At 35.3% G+C, this 25,215-nt stretch overlaps 1 protein-coding gene across 7 annotated transcripts in view; it reads right to left on the reverse strand.

The window, feature by feature from the left end:
* The window catches only part of REV3L (REV3 like, DNA directed polymerase zeta catalytic subunit), a 178,179-nt gene that overhangs the window by 94,667 nt on the left and 58,297 nt on the right, over positions 1-25,215 (reverse strand). For 6 of the 7 annotated variants that reach the window (XM_029945422.1, XM_029945420.1, XM_029945423.1 and 3 more), the window contains 8 exons: positions 21,561-21,635; positions 16,234-16,394; positions 11,517-11,613; positions 7,631-7,725; positions 6,823-6,927; positions 5,662-5,746; positions 5,426-5,577; positions 2,686-2,805 (listed from right to left, as the gene is read on the reverse strand). In XM_029945422.1, coding sequence (XP_029801282.1) covers positions 2,686-2,805; positions 5,426-5,577; positions 5,662-5,746; positions 6,823-6,927; positions 7,631-7,725; positions 11,517-11,613; positions 16,234-16,394; positions 21,561-21,635 — 890 coding nt within the window. The remainder of the gene's footprint in view (positions 1-2,685; positions 2,806-5,425; positions 5,578-5,661; positions 5,747-6,822; positions 6,928-7,630; positions 7,726-11,516; positions 11,614-16,233; positions 16,395-21,560; positions 21,636-25,215) is intronic. The other variant, XM_029945421.1, reaches the window with a different exon arrangement.

Below are 25,215 nucleotides of genomic sequence, written 5' to 3' on the forward strand. Positions count from 1 at the left end.
TGCTGGGGATTTACCCAAGAGAGACAGAAATGCTGATGCATAGGAGCACATGTACCCCAATGTTCATAGCAGCAATGTCAACAATAGCCAAAACATGGAAGGAGCCTAAATGTCCGTCACCTGACGAATGGATCAAGAAGATGTGGTATATATTCACGATGGAGTACTACATGGCAATGAGAGGGAATGACATATGGCCTTTTGTAGGAAAGTGGATGGACCTTGAGGGTGTCATGCTGAGTGAAGTAAGCCAGGCAGAGAAGGACAGAAACCGTATGTTTGCACTCATAGGTCTAGCAGGAAAACAAGAGAGACCTAATGGAGAACCAGGGGGAGTGGAGGAGGGAGAGAGAGTTGGGGAGAGAGAGGGATGCAAAACTTGAGAGACTATTGAATGCTGAAAATGAACTGAGGGTTGAAGGGGAAGGGGGAGGGGGGAAAAGAGGTGGTGGTGATGGTGGAAGGCACTTAAGGGGAAGAGCACTGGGTGTTGTATGGAAAACAATTTGACAATAAAATATTATGGAAAAAAAAAAGAATGGGTAAATGAACTGTGGTATATCCCTATGACAGAATATTATTCAGTAGTGAAAAAGGAATGAAGTACTGACAAATGCTACAACCTGGATGAACAAGGAAAACGTCATGCTAAGTGAAAGATGCCACCAACAAAATTATATGATTCCATTTATATGAAATTACCAAAATTGGTAAATCCATTAAGGAGAAAAAAGACTAATGGTTGCCAAGAGCTGAGAAGTGGGAAGAATGAGAAGTGACAGCTAATGGTTATGGGTTTTTTTTAGGGTGATAAAAAGGACTAGATAGAGAGTGGTAATGGTTGGATGACTCTGTGAACATGATAAAAGTCACTGGACACACCAGAAGGTAAATTTTATGGTATGTGAAATATCTAAACAAAAGCTTTTATTTAAAAAAAAAAAAAATCACGAAGATAGAGGTTTGTTCTATGCTAATACATAACCTTTTTTCTCTGTAAAAAGAGATAATATACTCCCTATTTACTAATATATCAAATCCCAGGTTTTCTTCATTGACATTAAAGAAATTGGTTCAAATATGCTACTAAATAGAAGACAAAATAATATTTGCTTGTAAAAGCCAGTATGAAAAAAATCTGTTTCTAAAGCCTAGAACTATAATTCATTTTTCCTGTCTCATTCTAAAAAAAAAAAAAAGATTTACAAATGAATTACAGATATTTGACTTTCAGATCTTTGACTGAGATTGCTATTGTGACTAATGCATAAATTCCAACCCCAGCAAGGTGGAATTTATCTATGAATTATATACTTTATTTGCCTGATATAATGACATAAGAATATACCTCTGCACTCTCTTTTTAAATTCCTTCATTTTCTCTGTGTTCCTCTCCTTTAGCTGCTTATTTTTTCTTTGGATCATTTCTTCCTCGAAATGCCATTCATTTATAAGAGAAAAAAGTTTCCTCCTCTTGTCTAAAATGTGCTTGAAATAAAACTGTACAATAATTTTTGTATTGTTCCTAGTCAATTTGTGTTCCATTCAAATGAAAATGAATATAACAGAGGACTCTGTAGAAAGCTGGGAACACATTTGATGCAATCTTCTCATCTGATACAGCAAGAATGGAAAAAATACAAAGTTCACAAAAAAAGAAACAAAATCATTACACCAGGCAAAACAAGAAGCATGAAACTCAATGACATACCACTTTTGCCATAAAATTTTATTTTAATTTAATGTTTATTTTTATTTTTGAGAGAAAGAGAGACGGAGAGAGAACAACTGAAAGTGCATGAGCAGGGGAGGGATAGAGACAGGGAGAGAGAATCCCAAGCAGGCTCTACACAGTGGAGAGCACAGAGTGCAATGTGGGGCTTGGTAATGATCTGAAATCAAGATTTTGATGCTTAACCAACTGAGTCATCGACATGCCCAATAATGAAATTTTAAATAAACTTCTGAACAGGACATCAGTAATTTAGACCAAATTAATGAAATGAAATCTAACATGCCTTATGATGCTAGTGAAAATGCATTTAGGGAAATGACGGTCATGTTCTACACTTGCCAAAAATTAATGGCTCAAAAAGAACTATTCAGAAAATTTCTGATACAAAGGAAGAATCAATTATGGTATTTAATTATGTACTCAACTTTGGAGAAATCTGAATTCAAAATAAGTGCATTTCCCTCCTAAAGCAATACGGTTCTCCTCCAACCAAAGTGAAGTTAAAAAACAAAAAAAGGGGGTATCTAGGTGGCTCAGTCAGTTAAGTATCCGACTTCAGCTCAAGTCACGATCTCACAGTTCATGGTTCAAGCCCCGTGTCATGCTCCATGGTGACACTATGGAGCTGGCTTGGTTCTCGTGCACGTGCTCCCTCTCTCTCTCTCTCTCTCTCACTGTACCTCCCTGACCTGTGCTTTCTCTCTCTCTCTCTCAAAATAAATAAACTTTAAAAAAAAAAAAAAGGAAAGGAATTATTTTCTTTCACAGTTGTTTTTTAAGAAAAAGCTATGTAACTACTTCATTTAATTCAAGGTTTCATTTTTACACTTACAATAAAATTTTACTGAACATGCAACATTAACCTCTTTAAACCAAAGGAAAGAGTCCCCCTCACATACATACTTTCATTGATTAAAATATTGAAAATTTACGGTAGAATCATTACTTACAGAAAACTGGTGACTCACTCAGTCTTTGGTTCAAAGGCTGAAAAGTCTGACTATTTTCCATGAGGTTCAAAATTGCTTCTTCATTAATAAGAGCTTCCTCCACTTTGTGTGTCGTGTGACCTTAAGATGACAGAGAATACAAAAACATTAAAGCAAAGGCTTAAATCTACAATTTATTGTTTAGAATTTGTGTGAATTAGGAAACATGACAATGCAAACGTATTTAAAATCTTGAAGTGTTAGTGATATGCATATTAATTTTAATTTTTTTTAATGTTTTTTATTTATTTTTGATATAGAGAGAGACAGAGCATGAGAGGGGGAGGGGCAGAGAGAGAAGGAGACACAGAACCGGAAGCAGGCTCCAAGCTCTGAGCTAGCTGTCAGCACAGAGCCTGACGCGGGGCTTGAACCCACGAATGTGAGATCTGACCTGAGCCGAAGTCGGAGGCTTAACCGACTGAGCCACCCAGGCGCCCCTGATATACATATTAAATATAAACATAATGGAAGTTAGTAAAAGCCACTGGAATATCTAACCAGTCACAAGAATTAAAAAGAAAAAAACCCCATGAACCTTAAATCTGTAATTCACTAAATATTTACAATCTCATTAGCCTCTTTGGTCCTACCTAGTTTGTATAGTACTATTGCTCTGATAAAAATTATTGCAAATTAAAATATACAAACAGAAAAGTGTAATATAATTCTTCATTCTCTATGGCTTAAAAATCATAAATTTTACATTTCTCAGCTTTCAACCCATGATCTAAAAATTTGTCTTTCAACATTTGATTTTTTTAAGTCTAATTTGTACAGAGGGGTTAAATAATTTTAAGAATAAAGATAAAATGAGTCTCATAATCTAGTCAAAAGAAGAGAGTAACAATAAAAAGCAAATAGTAGTAGAAACAAAGACAATAGCAAAAAATGGCAGGCAGTTAGAGAGCGCTAACTGGAAAACAGTTCTCTTTTTCTGCCTCTGGTATGCAGACTTAAATAAATCTAGTGTTTTCAACAGTTTTTAATATTTTTTATTTTATTTTTACTTTTGAGAGACAGAGACAGTTTGAGCAGGGGAGGGTCAGAGAGAGAAAAAGATATACAGAATCCTAAGCAGGCTCCAGGCTCTGAGCTAGCTGTCAGCACAGAGCCTGATGCGGGGCTCGAACCCACGAACCGTGAGATCTGACCTGAGCCGAAGCCAGATGCTTAACTGACTAGGCCACCCAGGCGCCCCAAGAAATAAATAAAGTCTTTAAAAAAATATGTACATATATATGGTCATAAAGGAGGCTTTTCTATTACTGCTGAAAGCTATAATTTTATCCCTGCTATTCTGGCTCCTTGTGCTTAGAGGGATTGCGTATGAAATAATGTGACTATGGAATATAACTTTCATTTTTCTTTTATTTACCAACTGTGTATAAGCTAACTACATTACAGAAACCCTCTTAGAACAGATGCTACCTAGGTAGAGTACAAATACCCTAAAACCTGGCATATTACACTTCTATATGTCTTCTATAGAGAAACTCTTGCACACCACCACAAGATGACAGAAATAACACTATTAGTAACAAAAGTGCAAAAGTGAAAATCATCTAATAGTTGTAGAGAAGCTAATGAACTTGTTTAGTTACACAAAGGAATGCTAGTCAGCAGCTAAAATGAGTGGACTAGAAACATGAATGAACAAGGATAGATCAAAGTTATAAGCTGACATAAAAGATACTCAACATCATTAGTAATGAGGGAAATGATAATTAAAACCATTATGGGGTGACATTTCATACACGAGGATGGATGGCTATAGAAAAAAGAAAAGTCTTGTGAGGATGCTGATGGTGGAAATGTAAAACAGTATAATCACTTTGGAAAACCGTTTTGTAGTTTATTCAAAAGTTAAATACAAGTTTACCAAATGACTCAGCAATTCCACTACTTGATGTCTCTCAAGAGAGATGAAAGTACACATCCACACAAAGAACTACGTACCAGTGTTCAAAGCAGCATTAAGTGCCAAAAAGTGAAAACAACTCAAATATCAATCGACTGATGACTGAATTAACAAAATGTGTATATCCATACAATGAAATGCTATCTGGCAAGAAAAAGGAATGAAATATGGATAGATACTACAACACAGATGAACCCGAAACTTAAGCTAAATGAAAGAAGACACAAAAATTCACATATTGTATGCTTTCATTTAAATGTACATCCAGAAAAGGCAAATCATGAGAGATAAGAAAGTGGATTAGTGGTGACCTGGGGTAAGAGGTGAGAACAGATATGACTGCAAATGGACACGAGAAATCCTCTGAGGTAAAGCAAATGTTTTACAATTGAATTACGGGGATGCCTGCACAATTCTATAAATTTACAATTAATTACTGAATTGTACACCTTGAATGAGTGCATATTATGTTATACAAATTATACCTCAATTACTAAAAAAAAAAAAAAAACTGAAAAAAGCAAGTTACTAAATTTATGGCAAGGGGGACACCCCTTATGTAAAATTTTAAATCTAAAGTAACAGTATATATTATGGACATACATATGTAAGAAAATGTAAAATCATATATGGTAAGAATTAACACCCACTTAGAATCGTGCTTACATCTAGAGATCAAGAAAAGGTAAAAGAATGGAAGAAACTTAGCTAACTCAACCAAATATTGAAATTACAGTGCTAGATCTACTATAGTATTTTCTGTATACTTGAAAACCTCACCTTTGCTCAACTCTGTATCTTTGTGGACTTCTACCATATTAGCTGGCGTACACTGAAGAATATCAGGAGACAGAACTTCAGAGCGTAATGTTAACTCAGCAGAGAACTCCTGAGACCCATCGCTGTAGTCCACAGATCCTGATAATGTTCTGCTTAATTAAAACATATCCTTTATAACAAACTAGATAACAAAGCAATAAAATTAGTTCTCAGATCTAGAATAAATAATCACTTACACAGAGAAATCATTCTGTTTGAGAATTTCCTGAAGTCTCTTCTGAAAAAACTTTTCACTTTCTGTTGCTGGCACAAACCTGCGATCTTTGAATTTCAAAAGTGCATTAAAAAAGGTAGATAACAAGTGAATGAAATAATTTCCTTTTTCTTAGAATAGCTTTAAAAATGGTAACAATTTCTTATCTTTCTCTTGGCACATATAATACTACCTAGAAGTAGTTCTATTATAAAAGCAAACAAAAGAGAAATAGTTTTTATTGAAGCTATAAAATTAAGCACTTAAAGTCAGTTCAAGATTAAGTTCTATAATTATAACTTAAATCTAAAACAAAAACATTGTTCTTTACCTATAAATATATTGCCTACTCTAAACCTAGAAATTTCTACCCTATAAAACATAATAGTTCTATTTTAGAAGGCATTCAAAATTTACCACAGTATTTTTAGTGCCCAAGACATAATAAAAATTTTAATTGGACTTCAATGTATGCTTACTGCTATATTACAAATATACTTACCTTCTAAATTTGATCTTTTATTCTTTTACTTTTATTTAAATTTTTTTGTTGTATAGATGGCATTTATGTAAGCCCTCAAGTTCTTTTTGAATGTAGAATTTAATAATACATAAAATGAGTATTTTCTTCAGAGCTGTCCAAGATGATTAAAGTGGGGGTTTATATGAACAAAACAGTATGGTGTTTTTAAGTTGGGATTCATGAATATTCTAGCTCATTTGCAAATACAAAAGGCTAGAAAATACTAGAAAATAAAAAAGGAGCAAGACTTTGCTTATAGAATTTTTCATGTTTAGTGATATATTAAGTCACAATTGTTCATCACAATTGATACTTTTTTATTTTCTAGTATTTTCTAGCCTTTTGTATTTCCAAATGGAACAAGAGGCAAGGTGAAAACCCAGGACAATGAAGATGCCAATTTCTTCCGGGGTGTGGGTAGAAGGAGAGAACAATGAATGACCTCCTGGAGGTAAAGAATTACAGTTCAGAGCAATTGCAATAGGAAAAAATACACAGAACAGTAAGGTAAGTTGAAAAGTAAAATTTAATGTTATGGTAAAAACTCAATGGATTAAACTTTTCCATTAGAATATCTAGTGTTAAAAAAAAACAATCACCAGAGTACTATTAGGTTTATACCTTGTGATTCAGGTTGGCTAATTTGAGAAGTTTCATTTCTGTTTCTTCGCCGTTGCTTTTCATCTTCCCATATGGCCTGGAGACCAGGGTTTCCACCAATCTGAGCTATAATCACAACAATACTTCAATATGACAAGGGTCAAAGTGAAAAATACTTGCTCAAAAAAAGAAATCCAAACTGCCTTACAAAAACACAACCATTACCTGTTTTGTGTAATATAATGACCAAACTGCCCAACCTACATTTGTTACATTCCTTTTTTAGTTTTCTTCCTACTGGCTCCCCCAAATCCCAGCAAGTGAGTAAGATCCAAACATTTGATGACAGCCAATATACCTAAGAGTCCCCTCCCTTTTATACCACCTGAAAATTATAAGTTTAAAAGGCAGAGTATATTAAATTCTTTTATGATGGCTAATGTATTTAGTGTCACAATTACTTAGGCTTAGGTCTATGCAAACATACTCACATAAATGAAAATATTCATGAAAACATAATGAACATCTCAGTAGAGGTTAAGAAATCTTCAAAACATTTTGCATCCTCCTCCTGTAACATGTTACTTCTCTTCTAAGGTTTTCTTCCCTACTTTTCCCACTGTATTTTGGTCATTAAATTTTAAAAATACAAACCTATAGTCGGTTAAGCATCTCTTGATTTTGGCTCAGGTCATGATCTCACAGTGTGTGAGTTCAAGTCCCATTGTTGGGTTCTGCACTCAGTGCTTGGGATTCTCTTTCTATACCCATCCTCCCCCTCAAAATAAACTTTAAAAAAATACAAACACATTAATAGTTGCACACATACCTTCAATGTCTAGCCGATTTAAGATATCAGCAGCCACAGCATCCACTTCTAATTCACACGTACTCTGTGGTTCAACACCTTCCAGTATTAAAGAGCTATATTAAAAAGATATAAAAAAAAATACACAATAATCCAGGGCACCTGGCTGGCTCAAGTGGTAGAGCATGCAACTCTTGATCTTGGCGCTGTGAGGTCAAGCCCCAAGTTGGGCATAGGGATTAGTTAAAAAAATAAATAAATAAAATAACAGATGAAAAAAATATATATAATAATCAAAATCAAATTTTCTGAAGACTTTGCTTATAGAATTTTTCATGTTTAGTGATATATTAAGTCACAATTGTTCATCACAATTGATACTGTGTGTGTACATATGAAGAAATAAACAGGAAGAGAAAAATACAAAACCTGCTGTACTGACAATTCTGTTGAGATCCTTTTGTAGTATACTTTACATATTTTGGTTCATTATATTTTATATATGAAGAATGTACAATGTTTTAGCATGTGGGTCATATCCAGGGTAGAATGGGATTAGATAACAGACGGACAAAATAGGCACATACCAAAAACCATATACATATGCATTCACTTGCCCAGAGGCATCTTGCTCAGCAAATCACAGACAGTTGTTAAAAATGATGACAGAGATGATCCCTACAAGGGATGAGGAGAGGTGATCATACTGAAAAGTGGGCCAACGATACTGTTCTCCCTGCCCTCAACTACTGCTAAGCTGAGGAATGCTTTAAAAGTCTCCCTAACTACAAACTGGGAAATCACTGGAGTTCAACAATGAAATTATTATTAAGAGAAGTGGTGATACCATGAGGTTATTAATTTTTATGATAGTTACAGAGGATTATTTCCCACTAATGCTGTGTGACTCAAAAGCATTTTGTTTTTCATCAGAGCCACAAGATAAAATGAAATTAGGAAGACACCATATATATGTCTCTGCTTGGTAGAATGAATGTACATCTAATGTGGATACCAGTTTACTCATTCCAAAGTTTAGATCTCCTACTAATACAGACCCCAAATGAAAAGAACTTTTACTAGAAAGGCAGATTTGATTAACATTTTTATTTGAAAAATTTTTTTTTATGTTTTAAGAGAAACATATTAGCGAAACCTCATTTTCATTGTCTATCCCTTAAGATATCTGATGAAACGTTAGAAATTTGTTAACGGGGCGCCTGGGTGGCTCAGTCGGTTAAGCCTCCGACTTCGGCTCAGGTCAGATCTCACGTTCGTGGGTTCGAGCCCCGCGTCAGGCTCTGTGCTAACAGCTAGCTCAGAGCCTAGAGCCTGCTTCCAGTTCTGTGTCTCCTTCTCTCTCTCTGCCCCTCCCCCTCTCATGCTCTCTCTCTGTATTAAAAATAAATAAAACATTAAAAAAAATTAAAAAAAAAATTTGTTAAGCCACAGAATTGTTATAGTTCAAATAAATCTGTGTGTATGTTTGTGTGTGTGTGTGTGTGTATGTATATAGATAAAACATACATATATATCTTTTTACCATTGATATAGAAGGGACATATTAGCCAACATATCATGATATATCCCCCTTTTACTTTCAGAAAAACTAATTCTCAATGTAACCTGTTTTTTTATTCATATAATTTAATAAAGTAATATTTGCTATGAATTGAAGTACTAGATAAAATAGTTTTTGGTCAACAGTTTTCTTTTCTTTTTATGCTAAAAAGTTTCACAATTTTTGGAAGAATTATATCGTAAATTTCAAGCGTGAGTTTTCCAGGAGTAGCACATCTGTGATAAAGGAGGGGAACAATAACATCACAAAATGCAATCTCATAGTAGAAATTTGTAACTATTTCTTGCCCTTATTACAAAACTACTTTAGACATTCAGAACAGGAAGTGTTCCTAGGGAAAGGAAGTAGTTTTCACAATTAAAAATGTCTCTGGCAGATAAAACACTAAGTAAAATTTGAGTCAGCAAATACACAAAAACCATTCATTACAGTCATGATTAGTAGATAAGTAATATGACAGTAAGACAATTGCACTTCTCTAAACATTTCTGTTCCTAGCTTAAAACAACAGACCTACTAATTAGAATCACTGAGGGTGAAGCTCAGACATCTACAATTTTAGAAGTCTCTTTTGAACTACTGATGGGAAGTCTTCAACAGACTTGACATTTGTGGATTCAACACTCTGGCAAATGACCCTGAAGGTCCATGATACCCGGTAATTTACAATGAGTTAACAAGTAAGGTTAGCAGAACTGCCAACTCAACACTCCCCATCTCTCGAGTTTGCTGCTCTCCATTTGTCATGGTCCTTGTAATGTTTGTGAAGAAATACAAAATATTCGTTTAAAAAAAAAAAAAGGCACCCAGCAAGAAGGTGTTAGCAGCACTGGGGATAGAAATGAAGACTGATAAAAATCTATGAGTACTGATTTATGGCAAATTTTTTTTGAAATTACGTTATTTGGACTTGATGAAATAATGGATTTTCATGTTTAGTATAAGCATCTCCAAAATACAGAAATATGGGATAATCTGACACAAAAATATATAGTTATACTTTATTTACTATAGATTCTAATGTGAATACTTTGTCTAATTTCACTAGTTTGCCTACTCATATCTTTGTTCATAATTGGTCATTCATTAAGAGTAATAGGCTCTTTTAAAAAACATTCTAAAATGCAAACTTTTCATTATAGTATGTAGGTTTCCCCAAACTTACTTCTAACCAATAAAGCCTTACTATGACCTAACTAGAAAGATAGTGATGTGCTCCAATTTCAGAGAAATAGAGGAGCTGTATCACAGGCATAAAAAAATGAAGAGAGCAAGTAGCCTATCGAGCACTTTGGTCTGGACTGATTAGAACTTGAATTTGACGTGATAAATAATATTCTATCTAAACTTAATACCATTTCAACCTGATTAAAAAATAATTCTGCCATATCTGAGAAGGAACCAAGAAGTACACATATATGCATATGTGTAAGTGTGTGTGCATGTTTGTCAGAAAGTCCTGATACTTGTCAAGGTCAATCAAGAGGTAGGGGGAGTCATTTCACTTTGAAGTCCTTGAAGTTTTATTCTGGTACAATATTCCTGTCATTAAACAATATGTTTCTATCATTATTTAATGTTCAGCATGTAGGGGAGGGGCAGAGGGGGAGACACAGAATCCAAAGCAGGCTCCAGGCTCTGAGCTGTCAGCACAGAGCCCAATGTGGGGTTTGAACTCAACGAGCCAAGAGATCATGACCTGAGCCGAAGTTGGACGTTTTAAATGACTGAGCCACTCAGGTGCCCCTAATGAGATTCTTTCTTAATTTCCATGTCAGACTCTGCGCTGACAGCACAGCACTCCTCAACAGGCTGACAGCATGGAGCCTGCATGGAATTCTCTCTGCCCCTCCCCCCAGGTAGACAGAGTCTGTCTCTCTCTCTCAAAATAAATGAATAAAAATGTTTTAAAAAATGACAAATTACTTATTCATACACAGTATGCCAACCCACTTTTTTCCATAAAAACATTTAGAAATTTGGGGGTTATTTTTTTTAAAAACTATTTGCTACATAGATTTTAAATTGCTATTTTGTGACTTTTATTTGACAAGTTATATGCATAATGAAGACAGATGTTGGAAAGAAGTATGAACATTTATACCCAGATTACTTTTATTTATTACATAATGACTAGGTCCATTTTCAAGGTCTGTGTTTAAAATCTATGATTCCATGTAATATATACTAATATTGAGATGTGCTTCTTTGACAAACTTATAGATTAAAAAAAAACAAATGTAAGATTAAATTACAACTACTAATTTTTTTAATACAGTAGGATATACATAAATAGGTTTTTCCCCCTTTATAACATTCACTAACCTTGGTATTTCATCTTCTTTCCACCGAAATAAAGTACCAGTAAGAGAATTTCCTGGTAGCTGATCCTTGCAAGATCCAGTTGTACACAATGGATCACCTAGGAATAGGAGGGTAAAAGAAGGTAAGTTCTACTTTTAATTTGCATATAATTACTCCTTTAAGTAATTATGTATTAAAATAATACAAATATGACTAGTTCCTAAAACTGTGTCCTTTAAATTCATACACACACAGGAATGCATATGCACAGTTGAGAATAATGGCCCTAAACTAAGAGGAGAGAAAAGTATTTGTAATATAGATATGAGAGAGAAATAGCTACAATACTTACATACCACTATGATACATTTAAATGTGCTACTGTGGTAGGTAGGATTAAAATCTCATTTTGAAAATAATGAAAAGATTGTTTACAGACTTTAAATTCCTAGGGTATTCTGTATGAGTCTCAACCAAAATTCTAATGGAAATCAGATTCCAGATAAAATTCAAAACATACTTTAATACTAATCCCTGAACAAAGAGAAAATATGCAATGGCATTCCAGACGTGATAGCAGTTAACAGTGAGTGGACATACAATTTGACCAAAAGTAGAAGAAGGGACAATGCATGTTTGCTTAGTTGCCTAAGTTTCAGGAACTGAATCCTGTTGTCATGCTTTGGAAGCAGACTATAAATTTTAACAACTGTTCTCCAATCTCTTGTGGGAATTTAAATTCTAAGAGAAAGCTTAAATGAGTAGCAAAGAAAGAATCCTAACATTAAGACACTAAATCTTCAATTTTCTTTTTTTTAATTAAAAAAAAATTTTTTTTTAACTGTTTTTATTTCTTTGAGAGAGAAGGAGAGTCAGCATGAGCAGGGGAGGGTCTGAGAGAGAGGGAGACACAGAATCTGAAGACAGGCTCTGAGCTAGCTGTCAGCACAGAGCCCGACACGGGGCTCAAACCCACGAACCGTGAGATCATGACCTGAGCCGAAGTTGGACGCCTAACCGACTGAGCCACCCAGGCGCCCCTAAATTTGTAATTTTCTAATCCAGCTAAATGTAATAGTTTCTTATTTGTTTAACTTGATCAAAAAATGGTGTAATTAAGACTGAGGTCACGTATTACCATCTTCGTTATTTTAGCAAAACATATGCCAAAACATGTAGCTGATTCTACACATCTTTAGAAGTTTTTAAAGGCTTTGCTATTAGGTGGCTAGGGCATTATATGACATTACTCTGTAAAGCTGTAAATTACCAAAAATGTTATTTTCTAATAAATTTATGTGAATATAGAAATCTATACAAGTTTACTACTTCAGGGAGCCTGGGTGGCTCAGTTAGGCGTCCAACTTCAGCCCTGGTCATAATCTCATGGTTTGTGGGTTCGAGCCCCACATCGGGCTCTGTGCTGACAGCTCAGAGCCTGAAGCCTGCTTCTGATTCTGTCTCCCTCTCTCTCTGCCCCTCCCCCACTCATGCTGTCTCTCTCAAAAATAAACATTCCAGAAAAAAAGTTTACTGATTCAAAGTTATTGATATCATAAAAATTCACATATTTAGCATATTTCCCCCAAAACATGGAAATTCCCTAATTTAAATGCATACATATAATTTTTCAATTATATATATAAGAAACATAAAATGCCTCTATGGTGCTCAAAATATTTACTTTATTTACTTTATACACTTTACCTTAACAACTGTAGTAATTAGCACCATTTCCAGTTCATCTGACACCTAATCATGTAACTAAAGTACTGAGGGGAAAAACTGTATATGCATATATACTGTTAAATTTTCTACATCTTTTTCACTTCTGAATTTACTCCATTTTCAAAAGTAAGACTACATTATGTACTAGGTTAACTTGTCTTGTAAGATAAAAATGTTAAGTTATGCATATATATGTAATATATAGATATTAATTTACCATAAGAAGTTTACTGTCAGTTTAACTGTGTCTGAGAAACACGACAAAATAAATACAAAGTGATCCACTTATTCTTCCCAAGATTTCAGTATAATCTTTTCTATAAAATAAGCAAAATAAAGGAAACAAAAACCTGAGAGCTATTTAGTATAATGAATTAAGATATAAATTTTATTTCATCATACTTGCAACAATTTCACTGCTTTTAATTTCCTCAAACCAAATTTCATGTATTTCTGCCTTGTAAAAGTTCTACATATTTTGGGGAAAAAAATTCTTCTAATTAACATTATAATACTCATCTAACTTCTGTAACCAAAATAAATGCCTTACATATATTTGAGAACTCAAACTTTTCTCAGACTTTTTACCTACTGGAAACAAACTTATGAAAATTGCTTCCTTTTCCTATAAATGCCTCCTGTTCATGGTCTATAATCTTTTCCATTCCTCAATCCTACTTGAACTCTCACCTATATTTGATACTGATAGCCAAATATAAACCTTGAGGTCCATGAGTACTGGCCTGTTATATTCTTTTGTTATAACCTTGAGGTTCATGAGTACTGGCCTGTTTTTTCTTTTGTCCTGCAAAAAAATTTTTATTTTGGAATAATTTCACAATTACAAAAAAATTGCAAGGATAGCACAGAGTTTCCATACATTGCTTACCAGGTCTCTCTTACTGTTAACATTTTACATTACCATGTTACCTGTGTCAAAATAAAGAACCTGACACTGGTACATTAATATTTAACTACACTAGACATTGTATTTGACTTTCACCAGTTTTTCCACTGTTGTCTGCTTTGTTGCAGGATCCAATATAGGACGTCACCCTGCATTTAGTTATCATGTCTCCCTAGGTCTCCTCTGGTCTATTTCTCAGTCTTTCCTTGTTTTTCATGGCCTTGAGGTTCATGAGTACTGGCCAGGTAACCTGTAAAACGTCTCCCCCACCTCATCTGGGTTTGTCTGATGTTTTTCTCATCATTAAACTGTGGTCATGGGTTTTTGAAAGAGTATCACTGAGGTAAAATGTCCTCATCACACCATCTGAGGGGAACACAATATATATGACACCACTGGGGACGTCAACCTTCAACATTTGGTTAAGGAAGGTATAGTTCTATGGGTTTGATAAACGTAGAGACCAATGCCAGTACCGTACAGAAGAATTCCTTCACCCTAAAAGTTCCTCTGTATATTTGCTTTGTAGTCAATACTCCCTTCTCCAACCTCTGGCAACCATTAATATGCTTTCCATTTCTATCATTTTGTCTTTTCCAGAATGTTATATAAGTGGAATCATACAATTAGTAGCCTTTTATGTCAGGCTTCTTTCACTTAGTAAAATGCTTTTCAAGACTCACCAATGTTGTGTGAATCAATAGCTTGATGTTTTTTATTGATAGGTTATATCACAGTTTATTCATTGTCCACAACAACGTAGACATCTTGGTTACTTTAGACCTTTGACAATAAATAAAGCTGCTACAGGTTCTTGGTTGGGCAAATACAACTTTTAAATCACTTGGTGGATAAATGAGAAGGAATGTAATCACTGGGTCATATAGTAAGTCTATGTTTAACACTATAAGAAACTGCCAAACTGTATTCCAAAGTGGTTGCACTATTTTGCATTCCCACCAGCAAAGAATGAGAGTTGCTCACCTTCCACATCCTTACCAGCACATATTGCTCATTTTTAGATTTTAGCCATTCTAATAGGTATGTAGTAGAAGCTCTTTGTGGTGTCAATTTGCATTTCCTTAATGATGCATAATGTTAATCATTTTTTCATGCGTTTGCCATCCTTACATCTTCTTCTTTGCTAAAGTATCTGTCCAGGTCTTTTGGCCATTTTTAAATTTAATTTTAGAGAGAGAGGGAGAGAGGGTAGAGGGGGAGGGAGGAGGGAAGAGAGAGGGAGAGACAGAGCAAGAGGGGGAGAGAGAGAGAGAGAAAGAGAGGGAGAGAGAGAGAGGGAAGGAGAGAGAGGGAAGGAGAGAGAGGGAAGGAGAGAGAGGGAAGGAGAGAGAGGGAAGGAGAGAGAGGGAAGGAGAGAGAGGGAAGGAGAGAGAGGGAAGGAGAGAGAGGGAAGGAGAGAGAGGGAAGGAGAGAGAGGGAGCGAGGAAGCGAGGGAGTGAGGGAACGAGGGAGCGAGGGAGCGAGGGAATCTTAAGCAGGCTCCAAGTTGAGCACTACTCAACTGATGTTGAGACTGATGTGGAGCTCAATTCCATGACACTGGGATCATGACCTGAGCCAAAATCAAGAACTGGATGCTCAATTGACTGAGACACCCAGGTGCCCCTTGGCCATTTTTAATTGGGTTTTTGCTTTCTTACTATTAAGAGTTCTTTATATGTTCTAGATACATGTAATTTATCAGATATGTAATCTGAAAGTGTTTCTTCCCAATAAAACATAGTAGTAAAGACTACAGGGTTTCTTCCAGAGATGTTGGAAATGTTCTAAATTTGATTGTGGTGATGGTTACAAAACTATGTAAACATACTAAAAGCCAATGAATTGTTCATTTTCAATGAGTGAGTTGTATGGTACGTGAATTCTATTTCAATAAAACTATTACCAAAAAAATTTCTTTTGAGATTACTTTTCCATATTTTGAAAAAAAATTCCTGATAAACCCTAATACCATCTTGCATATATCTTTTTTATTCTTTATCCACCCAGTAGTTATTTTCTAAGTATACATTATTTTACAAATCATCAATTACATTAACACTTGTCTCAAGCTTTAATTTGAACTTGTGAAATTAACCTTACTTTTCCTTCTTGCTTTTCGGAACTTGACAGCAGCCAGATTTATTAAATTCATTCCATACAGATTGTAGTCAATGAACAGCTGTAGGAGGTAGGGAATATGCGCTTCATGAGGCTGGTAAAATTTATTCATTATGGCTCCACTTTGCAAAAGTTCACATATCCTAAGTTAGAAAAAAAAAGTTATATTCTAAAATTATGGTTCTTAAAATGTTAAGTGAAACAATAATTACCCTACTATAGAGCATGAAACACAATATATTAGCACACAAATTTTTTATTCAACTTTTACTGGAAACTTGTATTGTTAGAAATTAAGATTAAGTTCTAAAGTCAGCTGCACACTTTGAAAGATAATGACAAAAAACTTGGATGAAGAATATCTTGACTTCTAAAGCCAACTTAATACTAACTATATTAAAAAACCAAAATGTCAGATGTTTTTAAAATATGAGCTTTTCCTTTTAAAAACTAAAAAAAGAACTGAAGTACATGAAACATCTAGAGGGGATATTAATACAATAAAGTCATGGAGGTTATTTCTGCAAAGCCTTCCTGAAGAGAAGTCTCTAAGCAAGAGACTAAATGATGAATTAAAGATACTTCTACAAAGAAAGGGAAGAGTATTTCACCCAAATTGAACTGCACATGTAAAGGGTCATAAGAAAACGTGGCTTATTTGGGAACTGAAACCACTGAGTGTGGCTTAGTGACAGAGGCTGTGGTGAGTATGCCTATGATGGGATGGGCTAGAGAGGTAATAAAAAGTCAGATTATGCACATCCTACTAAGACATCTCAAGAAATTGCAAGAATTGCCTCTGAAGTGAAGAGTGAGGAAGAGAAATGACCAAGTTAGCTAGAGAACACACAGGACTCAACACACAAGTGAGAAGCCTATTGTGGAAAACGAAAATGAGGGTGGGTTTAACAAAGATCATGGCAATGTGTTGATTCAGGAGACATACAAAGAATAAAATGGTCAAGCTCTGATGACTGACTAGATGTGGAGGGTGTGGCTGAATAGAGAAGATGAAGATGATGCCTTGATTTCTTGGTGGTGCCACATCTATTGGAATAGAAAGGACGGGAAGAAAACACATTACTTTGAAATTTTTTGGAGAAGGAATAAGGATAAACTCAGTTTTAGATATAATGGGGTTTAGATATAGTAAAGTATTAAGGTATATTTCCATGAAAATACTGACAGTGAATGACAATGAAGATGAGGATAAGAATTATTTTATTTACACAGCAGAGACAGCATATGTAGTGGACATTGTGTTAGGTGTTTTAAATGCTTAATCTGAAATAATCCTCACTACAAACCTATGATACCATTGATCCAGAGCTCTGGAGGAAAATTTAGGCTATTGATATAAACCTGGAAGTCCAATGCATAAAGATTAACAACGAGAAAAAACAAAACAAACCAAGAAAGTAGATAAGACTGTATGTACAGTGAGGAAGAAGTACAGAGAGAAAAGATGAAAGCCTGAGACACAACCCCAAGAACAGTTGCAGATACTCAAAGAGGAACTAACAAAATGATATAAATATGAATCATCAGACAGCACAAGGAAAATCAGAGGAGGTTTATATCAAAGAAACTTAACACTTGAGTTTATTTTAAGGCACTATAAACACTGACACAAGGTCAAAAGGTAAAGACAAAAAGGTGTTAACTAGATTTAGCAACACGGAGGTCAATGTTTTTGACCTCGCAGATCCTCTGAAAGGGTCTCAGGAATCCCCAGTGCACACTTTGACAACCACTTTGCTACACTGATGAGTTCTACTTTCTCTACAAAGTAGGAGGCAAAGCCTCAGGAGGGGCTTAGTTAACATTTGAGTAAAGAGGGTGGAGAATGGTAAGAAGATAATTTGAGAAGAGCAGAAATAAGGCAGGGCAGGGAAGGGACTAGGTAAATGAAATTCAAGACCATTAATTCACAGTGGCACCATTCTGTTGTGATTTTGTGTTTTTTTGGTATCCTATAGTACTCAGAATCCAGAGTTTAGCAGAGAAAAAGAGTAAGTAAATGGATTAACCCAGAATTGATGGTTTCACTTTACAACGGAGCTGGGAAGATTAAGAGTAGAATCTAAGATGGAAAGAAAAAAAAAATCAATTATAGCAGAAGGCTACAAAATGGGACAGTAGTAGTGAGGTTAGAGGATCTAAAACCTAAAATCAGAGTGGGAGTAACACAGAGACAGAATTGAAAAGATTAAAAAAAAAAAAAGGATATAAAGGATCTTATTAGAGTCACGGAAAGGTTCTGAAACTGAATTATAGTGCATAAGTGCACAACTCCGTAAATTTACTAAAAATCACTGAACTCTGTATACTTAAAATGTGTTAATTTTGTAGTATATAAATTATATCGCCTCTGAAAAACAGTGTGGAGGTTCCTCAAAAAACTACCAATAGAACTCCCTATGACCCAGCAATAGCACTGCTGGGGATTTACCCAAGGGATATAGAAGTGCTGATACATAGGAGCACATGTACCCCAATGTTCATAGCAGCAATGTCAACAATAGCCAAATCATGGAAAGAGCCTAAATGGCCATCACCTGATGAGTGGATCAAGAAGATGTGGTATATATACACAATGGAGTATTACATGGCAATGAGAAAGAATGGAATATGGCCATTTGTAGCAACATGGATGGACCTCGAGGGTGTCCTGCTAAGCGAAATGAGTCAGGCAGAGAAGGACAGATACCATATGTTTACACTCATAGGTCTAACAGAAGAACAGGAGAAACCTAATGGAGGACCATGGGGAGGGGAAGAGGGAAAGAGAGTTGGGAAGAGAGAGGGACGAAACACCTGACAGACTACTGAATACTGAAAACGAACCAAGGGTTGAAGGGGGAGGGGGAAAAGAGGTGGTGGTAATAGAGGAGGGCACCTGTGGGGAAGAGCACTGGGTGTTATATGGAAACCAATTTGACAATAAACTATTTAAAAATAAATAAAATTAAAAAATTAAAAAATTACATCTCAAACATTTATTAAAAAATAATGATTATAGTCAGAAGCCAAGATGTTCGCATTTAAAATCTCAGAGATAGGACAAGTTCTAGAGTGTGGTGATAATAGATAGTTCAAGAAGAATGGAAGTAAAGCTCACAGGAGATGACCAAGTAGAGAAAGCAAGAGGCCAGTCTCTAAATGATATGTTATAGTATTCATTCATTCATTCCACAAATAGTTACTATTATGTGCCAGATACTATTCTAAATACTGAGGACTAAGGACAAAACATAGCAGAAAAAAAATGTTTGCCTGTGGACTTATATTCTAGCATGATACCAATTCTATATGGAAAATTTAAAAAGAGGATATGTGTATACATGTACTAAAATACTAAGACCTACACCAAACTCTTAAAAACTATTGCCTCTAGGGAAAAGAGCTAAGAATTACAGTATGGGTAAGTTGTAGTTTAACATTTTACATATATACTAGAGCCAACATTTACACAGCACTTATGATGTGCCCAGCACTGTTCTGAGTGATTTATAGATATTAATACCTTTGTTCAACAAAACTACGTGCACTAACACCAATCCTATTTACAGATGAGGAAGATAAGTCACAGAGAGATTAAATAACTTGCCTAAAGTTTCCCAGCTGGTAAGTGGCAGAGCCAGATTTTGAACACAGGCAATGTGATTTCAGAATCTATACTCTTAACTACTACATTATTTATTAGTTTAATACTAGAGCACAAATGATTCATGTATAAAGGTATTATTTAAAAAAATACCCAAAAAGGAGGAAAATATTTTCTTTCATAGAATCCTCTTCCTTCATAGCACATATTACAATTTTTTGTTATATATTTGGGTTACACGTTTACTGTCTGTATCTTCTGATATGCTAGAAGATCCCTGAGGGCAAGAACCAAGCAAACTTTGTTTACAGCAAACTCCATAGTGCATTAAATAATGTAGATATTTTACAAATATTTATTTTGAAATAAATAAATAAATAAATAAATAAATGTATCTCTCAATAAATCAGGGAATTTCAGAAAGGGACTGAGATAAACTATGTAACTTAAAGCAAACTTACTGTATATTGCTTAATAAGTATTTGATTCCTATAGCCACAAGGAAGAAAAACAGATTATATTTATATATTTTCTCTCAAAAACAGTATGTAGGCTATTCCTAAAAGATGTATGCAAATTTTATTCAAAGTTCCCTTTCTAGCACACTTGGGATGACATGAGAAAAAGTAAAAATGTATACTCTCCTACCACTGTGTGTACAAAAAAGGGTTAAGAATTCACAGGAACTCTTATAAACTCCATGGATATGAGAAAGTGTGACCAAAGGGAAGTGGTACAAGAAACCTCATTGTCTCTAAGTGTCTATTCTGAAAAACGGTTTTGGTACCCTATATAACAGAAGCTGTTTGGGATAAGGGTATGGGAAGATTACAGAGAAAATTAGTTTTCACTGGTTACTTGGAGAAGGGAATAAGCATGGGGATTACGTCAGTGATTCAGTGAAGCACTCAGCTGGCCTCACTCAGGATAAACCTCATATCTTGGACAGCTATACCTCTTGGTGCCTAATTTGTGTCTTACCAAAAGGTTACCTTTTGAAACTTAGTACTTACTAGCAGAGAAGATCTGGAAAAACACTGGGCACTTAATCAAGAACACTTACCCTACCTTGTCACAACACAAACTGAAAACCCTTGTTTTGAGCCCTAGAGAATGAATGAAGTCTTCTCTATATGTGCCCTTCCTGCCATCAATAACTTACACTCCAGGATGACTGACAGAATAAGATACAGACAGAGAGACTCACTGAAAAGAAAAATCAAAACCAAAACCAAAACCAAAAAAACAACCAGAAACAAAACAAAAAATCTGGGATATAAAATTTCACTAACATTAACAGTCAACAGGATTATGAGACCTCAGAAACCCTTACACTCTGGTCCCTCATACACTTCTTTTTGCTTCGAAACTGAAGAGCAAATTTCTCCTGGGACTGAACACTTGGTCTGGCTAGGAGGGTGCTAATATCCTACAAGGCAGCCATCATCTCTTCGTTATCTACTTCTACTAGCTCTCTAAATCTAAAACAGAAAAGCAGCAGTTACGGACTATAAAGCAAGGTCCCTTCACTCTTAAAACATCCTTCCTAGAAGACAAGCCATGGATCTCTCTTTGCACATAAATATACATATTATGATCCCTTTCTTTAATAATGCTACAAATGATACAGTCCTTTCTTCTAGATTTTTCTTTTTATTATTAAAATACATAAGTGATTGTTATTCATATTTTATCTTTGTACCTTTTTATCATCGCAGGATTGTAAAGATAGATCTTCATAAAGTGTCTTTCCTTCTCATGATAACCATAAAAAGGCCTAAAATAAAAGAAAAAGATATTTTAAATTATTTTCATCATTCAGAGATGAAGCAATGCAACTTATTGCCCTAATTAGACTCAGCTGGCCTAATTCAGCCTTATTTATATTCAATATTACCCAAAACCTCAAAAAAACAGAAACTACTCCATACCTTTCAGTTAAATTTATCACAGGTTAACATATAAAATATTGAAATCTGGTTACTTCTTTTAAGAAGTTTAAAAATACACTTTCAAAAAACTAGGGACAAAAAAAGTGCCAAACTATTTATACCTTAATTTCAATCATTATGACTCTACTAAAAAATGGCTTTTTTCTCTATACTCTGAACGTGTATGTAAAACCAAGGGACCTTTCAGGTAGTTTCACCCACTTCCAATTTTCTGTCAGAAACTAAAGCTCTTCATTAACAAAGACCTTTAAGTAACAGCACTCATGTCACTTTATTATTAATTTTACAAATTCACTAAGCAGAGACAATTTGCATATTATATATATGTACAAGTACATATGTGTGTGTGCGTGTGTGCACGCACTCATAACACACATGCAAATCAAACGAAGCCCATGAAAACTGTGTAGACAGGAACTTAAGAGATTAAAAAGACCATGACCATGGCCTTACTTAAGGACTCTAATTATATTGAGGCTGGCTTTTTCTCTAGAGCATCAGCTGGAATGGGGAAAGGAAGAAGCAAAAATCTACACAGCAGAGAGAGAAACAAGTGTTCAGAGCAAGGTGAAATAATCTGGAATATCATGTTACATCATTTTAGGAAGATTTGAAACTACATCAGTACCTCTGATATACAGACTACCGTTTTCATTTTTTTTTTTTTTAAAGTAGGCTCCATGCCCATCATGGGGCTTTAACTCACAACCCTGAGATCAAGAGCTGCATGCTCTACCGACTGAGCCAGGCAGGTACCCCTATTTACTTATGTATTTAAAGTAAGCTCTGGGGCACCTAGGTGGCTCAGTTAGTTAAGCATCTGACTCTTGATCTTGGCTCACGTCATGATTTCATGGTTCATGGGATTGAGCCCTACCTTGGGCTTTGAGCTGATAGCACTGCTCCTGCTTGGGATTCTCTACCTCTTTCTCTCTCTCTCAAAATAATAAACCTAAAAAAAACATAAAATAAGCTCTATGCCAACATGGAAGCTTGAATTCATGACTCTGAGATTCAGAGTTGCATATTCTACCAACTGAGCCAGCCAGGTACCCCCAGACTATCACTTTCAAAGATGATGTAATTAGCAGTAACATATAAACAGGTATGAATTTGCATGCAACATAAAAAGTTTTGTTATCTCCCTAGAGTTTAAATAAGTGATCAGTTAAATCTTTAGGTAGATTAAATCACTTTTCATTTACAAAAAACTCTCCCAGGGCGTCTGGGTGGCATAGCTGGTTAAGCGTCTGACTCTTGGTTTCTGCTCAGGTCATGATCTTGCTGGCAGTGCATAGCCTGCTTGGGATTCTTGGTCTCCCTCTCTCTAAGCCCCTACCTGACTCACACTGTCTCTATCTCTCTCAAAACAAATAAGTAACCTTTTAAAAAAAAACAAATCAATAAAAATAAAAAAATACTTTCCCTTTCTAATGGGCACTAAATAGAACTTACCCTCATTAGGACCCCATTTCTGTCATGTCTGATGGTGTAGTTGACATCAAATACACAAGTAATTTGGTAGCAGTCATTATTTGGGATATGAACTTCTTTCTGCCTAGCTTTTTCAAGCTTTTAAATCAGACCCTTCTCTATGACTGTTGTAAAGCAATTTTTTTTTTTTTTTTTAATCCCCAACTGGAGTGCCTGACTGGCTCAGTCAGTTAAGTGTCCGACTTCGGCTCAGGTCATGATCTCATGGTTCATAGGTTTGAGTCTTGCATTAGGCTCTACACTGACAGCGCAGAGCCTGCTTGGTAATCTTTGTCTCCCTCTCTCTGTCCCTCCCCTGCTTGCACTCTCTCTCTCAAAAATAAACATTTGACAAAAAAATACAACTATTTACCAAGGTAAAAAGGGTTGTTTTTTTTTTTAAATATTTATTATTGAGAGAAAGAGAGAGACACAGCATGCAAGCAGGGGAGGAGCAGAGAGAGCTGAAGTAGGCTCCAGACTCTGATCTATCAGCAGAGAGTCTGACGTTGAGCTTGAACTCACATATGGTGAAATCATGACCTGAACTAAAGTTGGACACTTAAGCAACTGAGCCTCCCTGCAAGGTTATCTTGTCCTTGCTACTCACTCCAATCACCTTTTCCTCTAGCCATTCTAAACATTTTAGTCCCTCTAACTCGATCTACTCTCAAGTAACCTGCCATTCTCTCTGCCTCAAAAGCCTGCCCTGAACCCTGGCACAGTCTGTTTTCAATCTTTCAATCTAGACTCACTTCCTCAGAAAAGTCTTCTCTGACCATCGCTCCCGATTCCTTACCCTTGACCCTTTTATTTTTTTAACCCCCTTAGTAACACTTAACCACTTCCGGTCTAGTCTGCCACTATTTACTCCACTTTTGTTGCCATGAAGGACAGGGTGAAACAAAGACACGTTACATGAATGATATCATTCTCTTTCACTGGCAAAATTCAGCTTTTTATTCCTCCTGCTATGGTATTTTTCATGTAGATAAATACAGCTATTTACTGGAGACATGAGTTTTTTTAAGCCAAATAAATGGGAGGCAGGGGGAGGAATGAAATCTGCAATGTGGTCCATGTTATCTTTGCTTGTTTTGGGTTTTGGTAACAATCCTTTAGGGTTTTACAATTAGAATCTCATTAATTTCAAAAACTGAGTTTGTTATGACTATCAAACCTCTAAAATTCTTTATAAATCTAGGATTCTGTTTTCACATCGGTTGCCCCAAAACACAGCCTGGAAATTCTACAAATTCAGTTATCTGCTTCTGTGTAATTTAACCTGCAACTCTTACTTCCTGCTGTTGACTTCAGTTGATTCTGCCAAAAGAATTCCTCAACAGGGAAACTCTTTGGAGGGAAGAAAAAGAATAGAACAGAGTTTGAAAGTAGATATTTTAGGCTTAAAAAATTATATCTGATAATTAAGTTTTTTAATATAGTAGTGAGAAGGAAAATGAAAATGGCTAGCAAAAAACTCAATTAACTTAGATGGATTAAGAATATCTTTATAGGATATTTTTCTAGAATCATGGTAGCTAAGTGGCAAGGAATTCCAGAAATTAGCCTACGGTCATAATCCTATCTCTTGACCTGGCCTCAGAATAATGCACTATCTAAAAAGACTGCAATTAAACTTGTACAAATTTTAATTTGGTAGCTAGATGCAACCTTGCCTACCTTAAAGAAGTAGGAAAAATTGAAGGACTAAAATAATCACAGAAGCTAGAATGTATGGTAAGGAAAAGGGGAATTAGGTTAAGAAAAAAATTAGAATAAGAGGAAAAAGAGAATGGCAGTCATAGAACAGCTCGTTTTGCCTCAGGTATTCAGATTCTTAAAAATATAACAAAAAAAAATTGGGGACTGGAGTGCCGGAATAGCTCAAGTTGGTAGGGTATGTGACTCTTGATCTTAGGGTCATGAGTT

Source organism: Suricata suricatta, chromosome 7 (assembly GCF_006229205.1).
Source record: "Suricata suricatta isolate VVHF042 chromosome 7, meerkat_22Aug2017_6uvM2_HiC, whole genome shotgun sequence".
NCBI classification, from domain to species: domain Eukaryota; kingdom Metazoa; phylum Chordata; class Mammalia; order Carnivora; family Herpestidae; genus Suricata; species Suricata suricatta.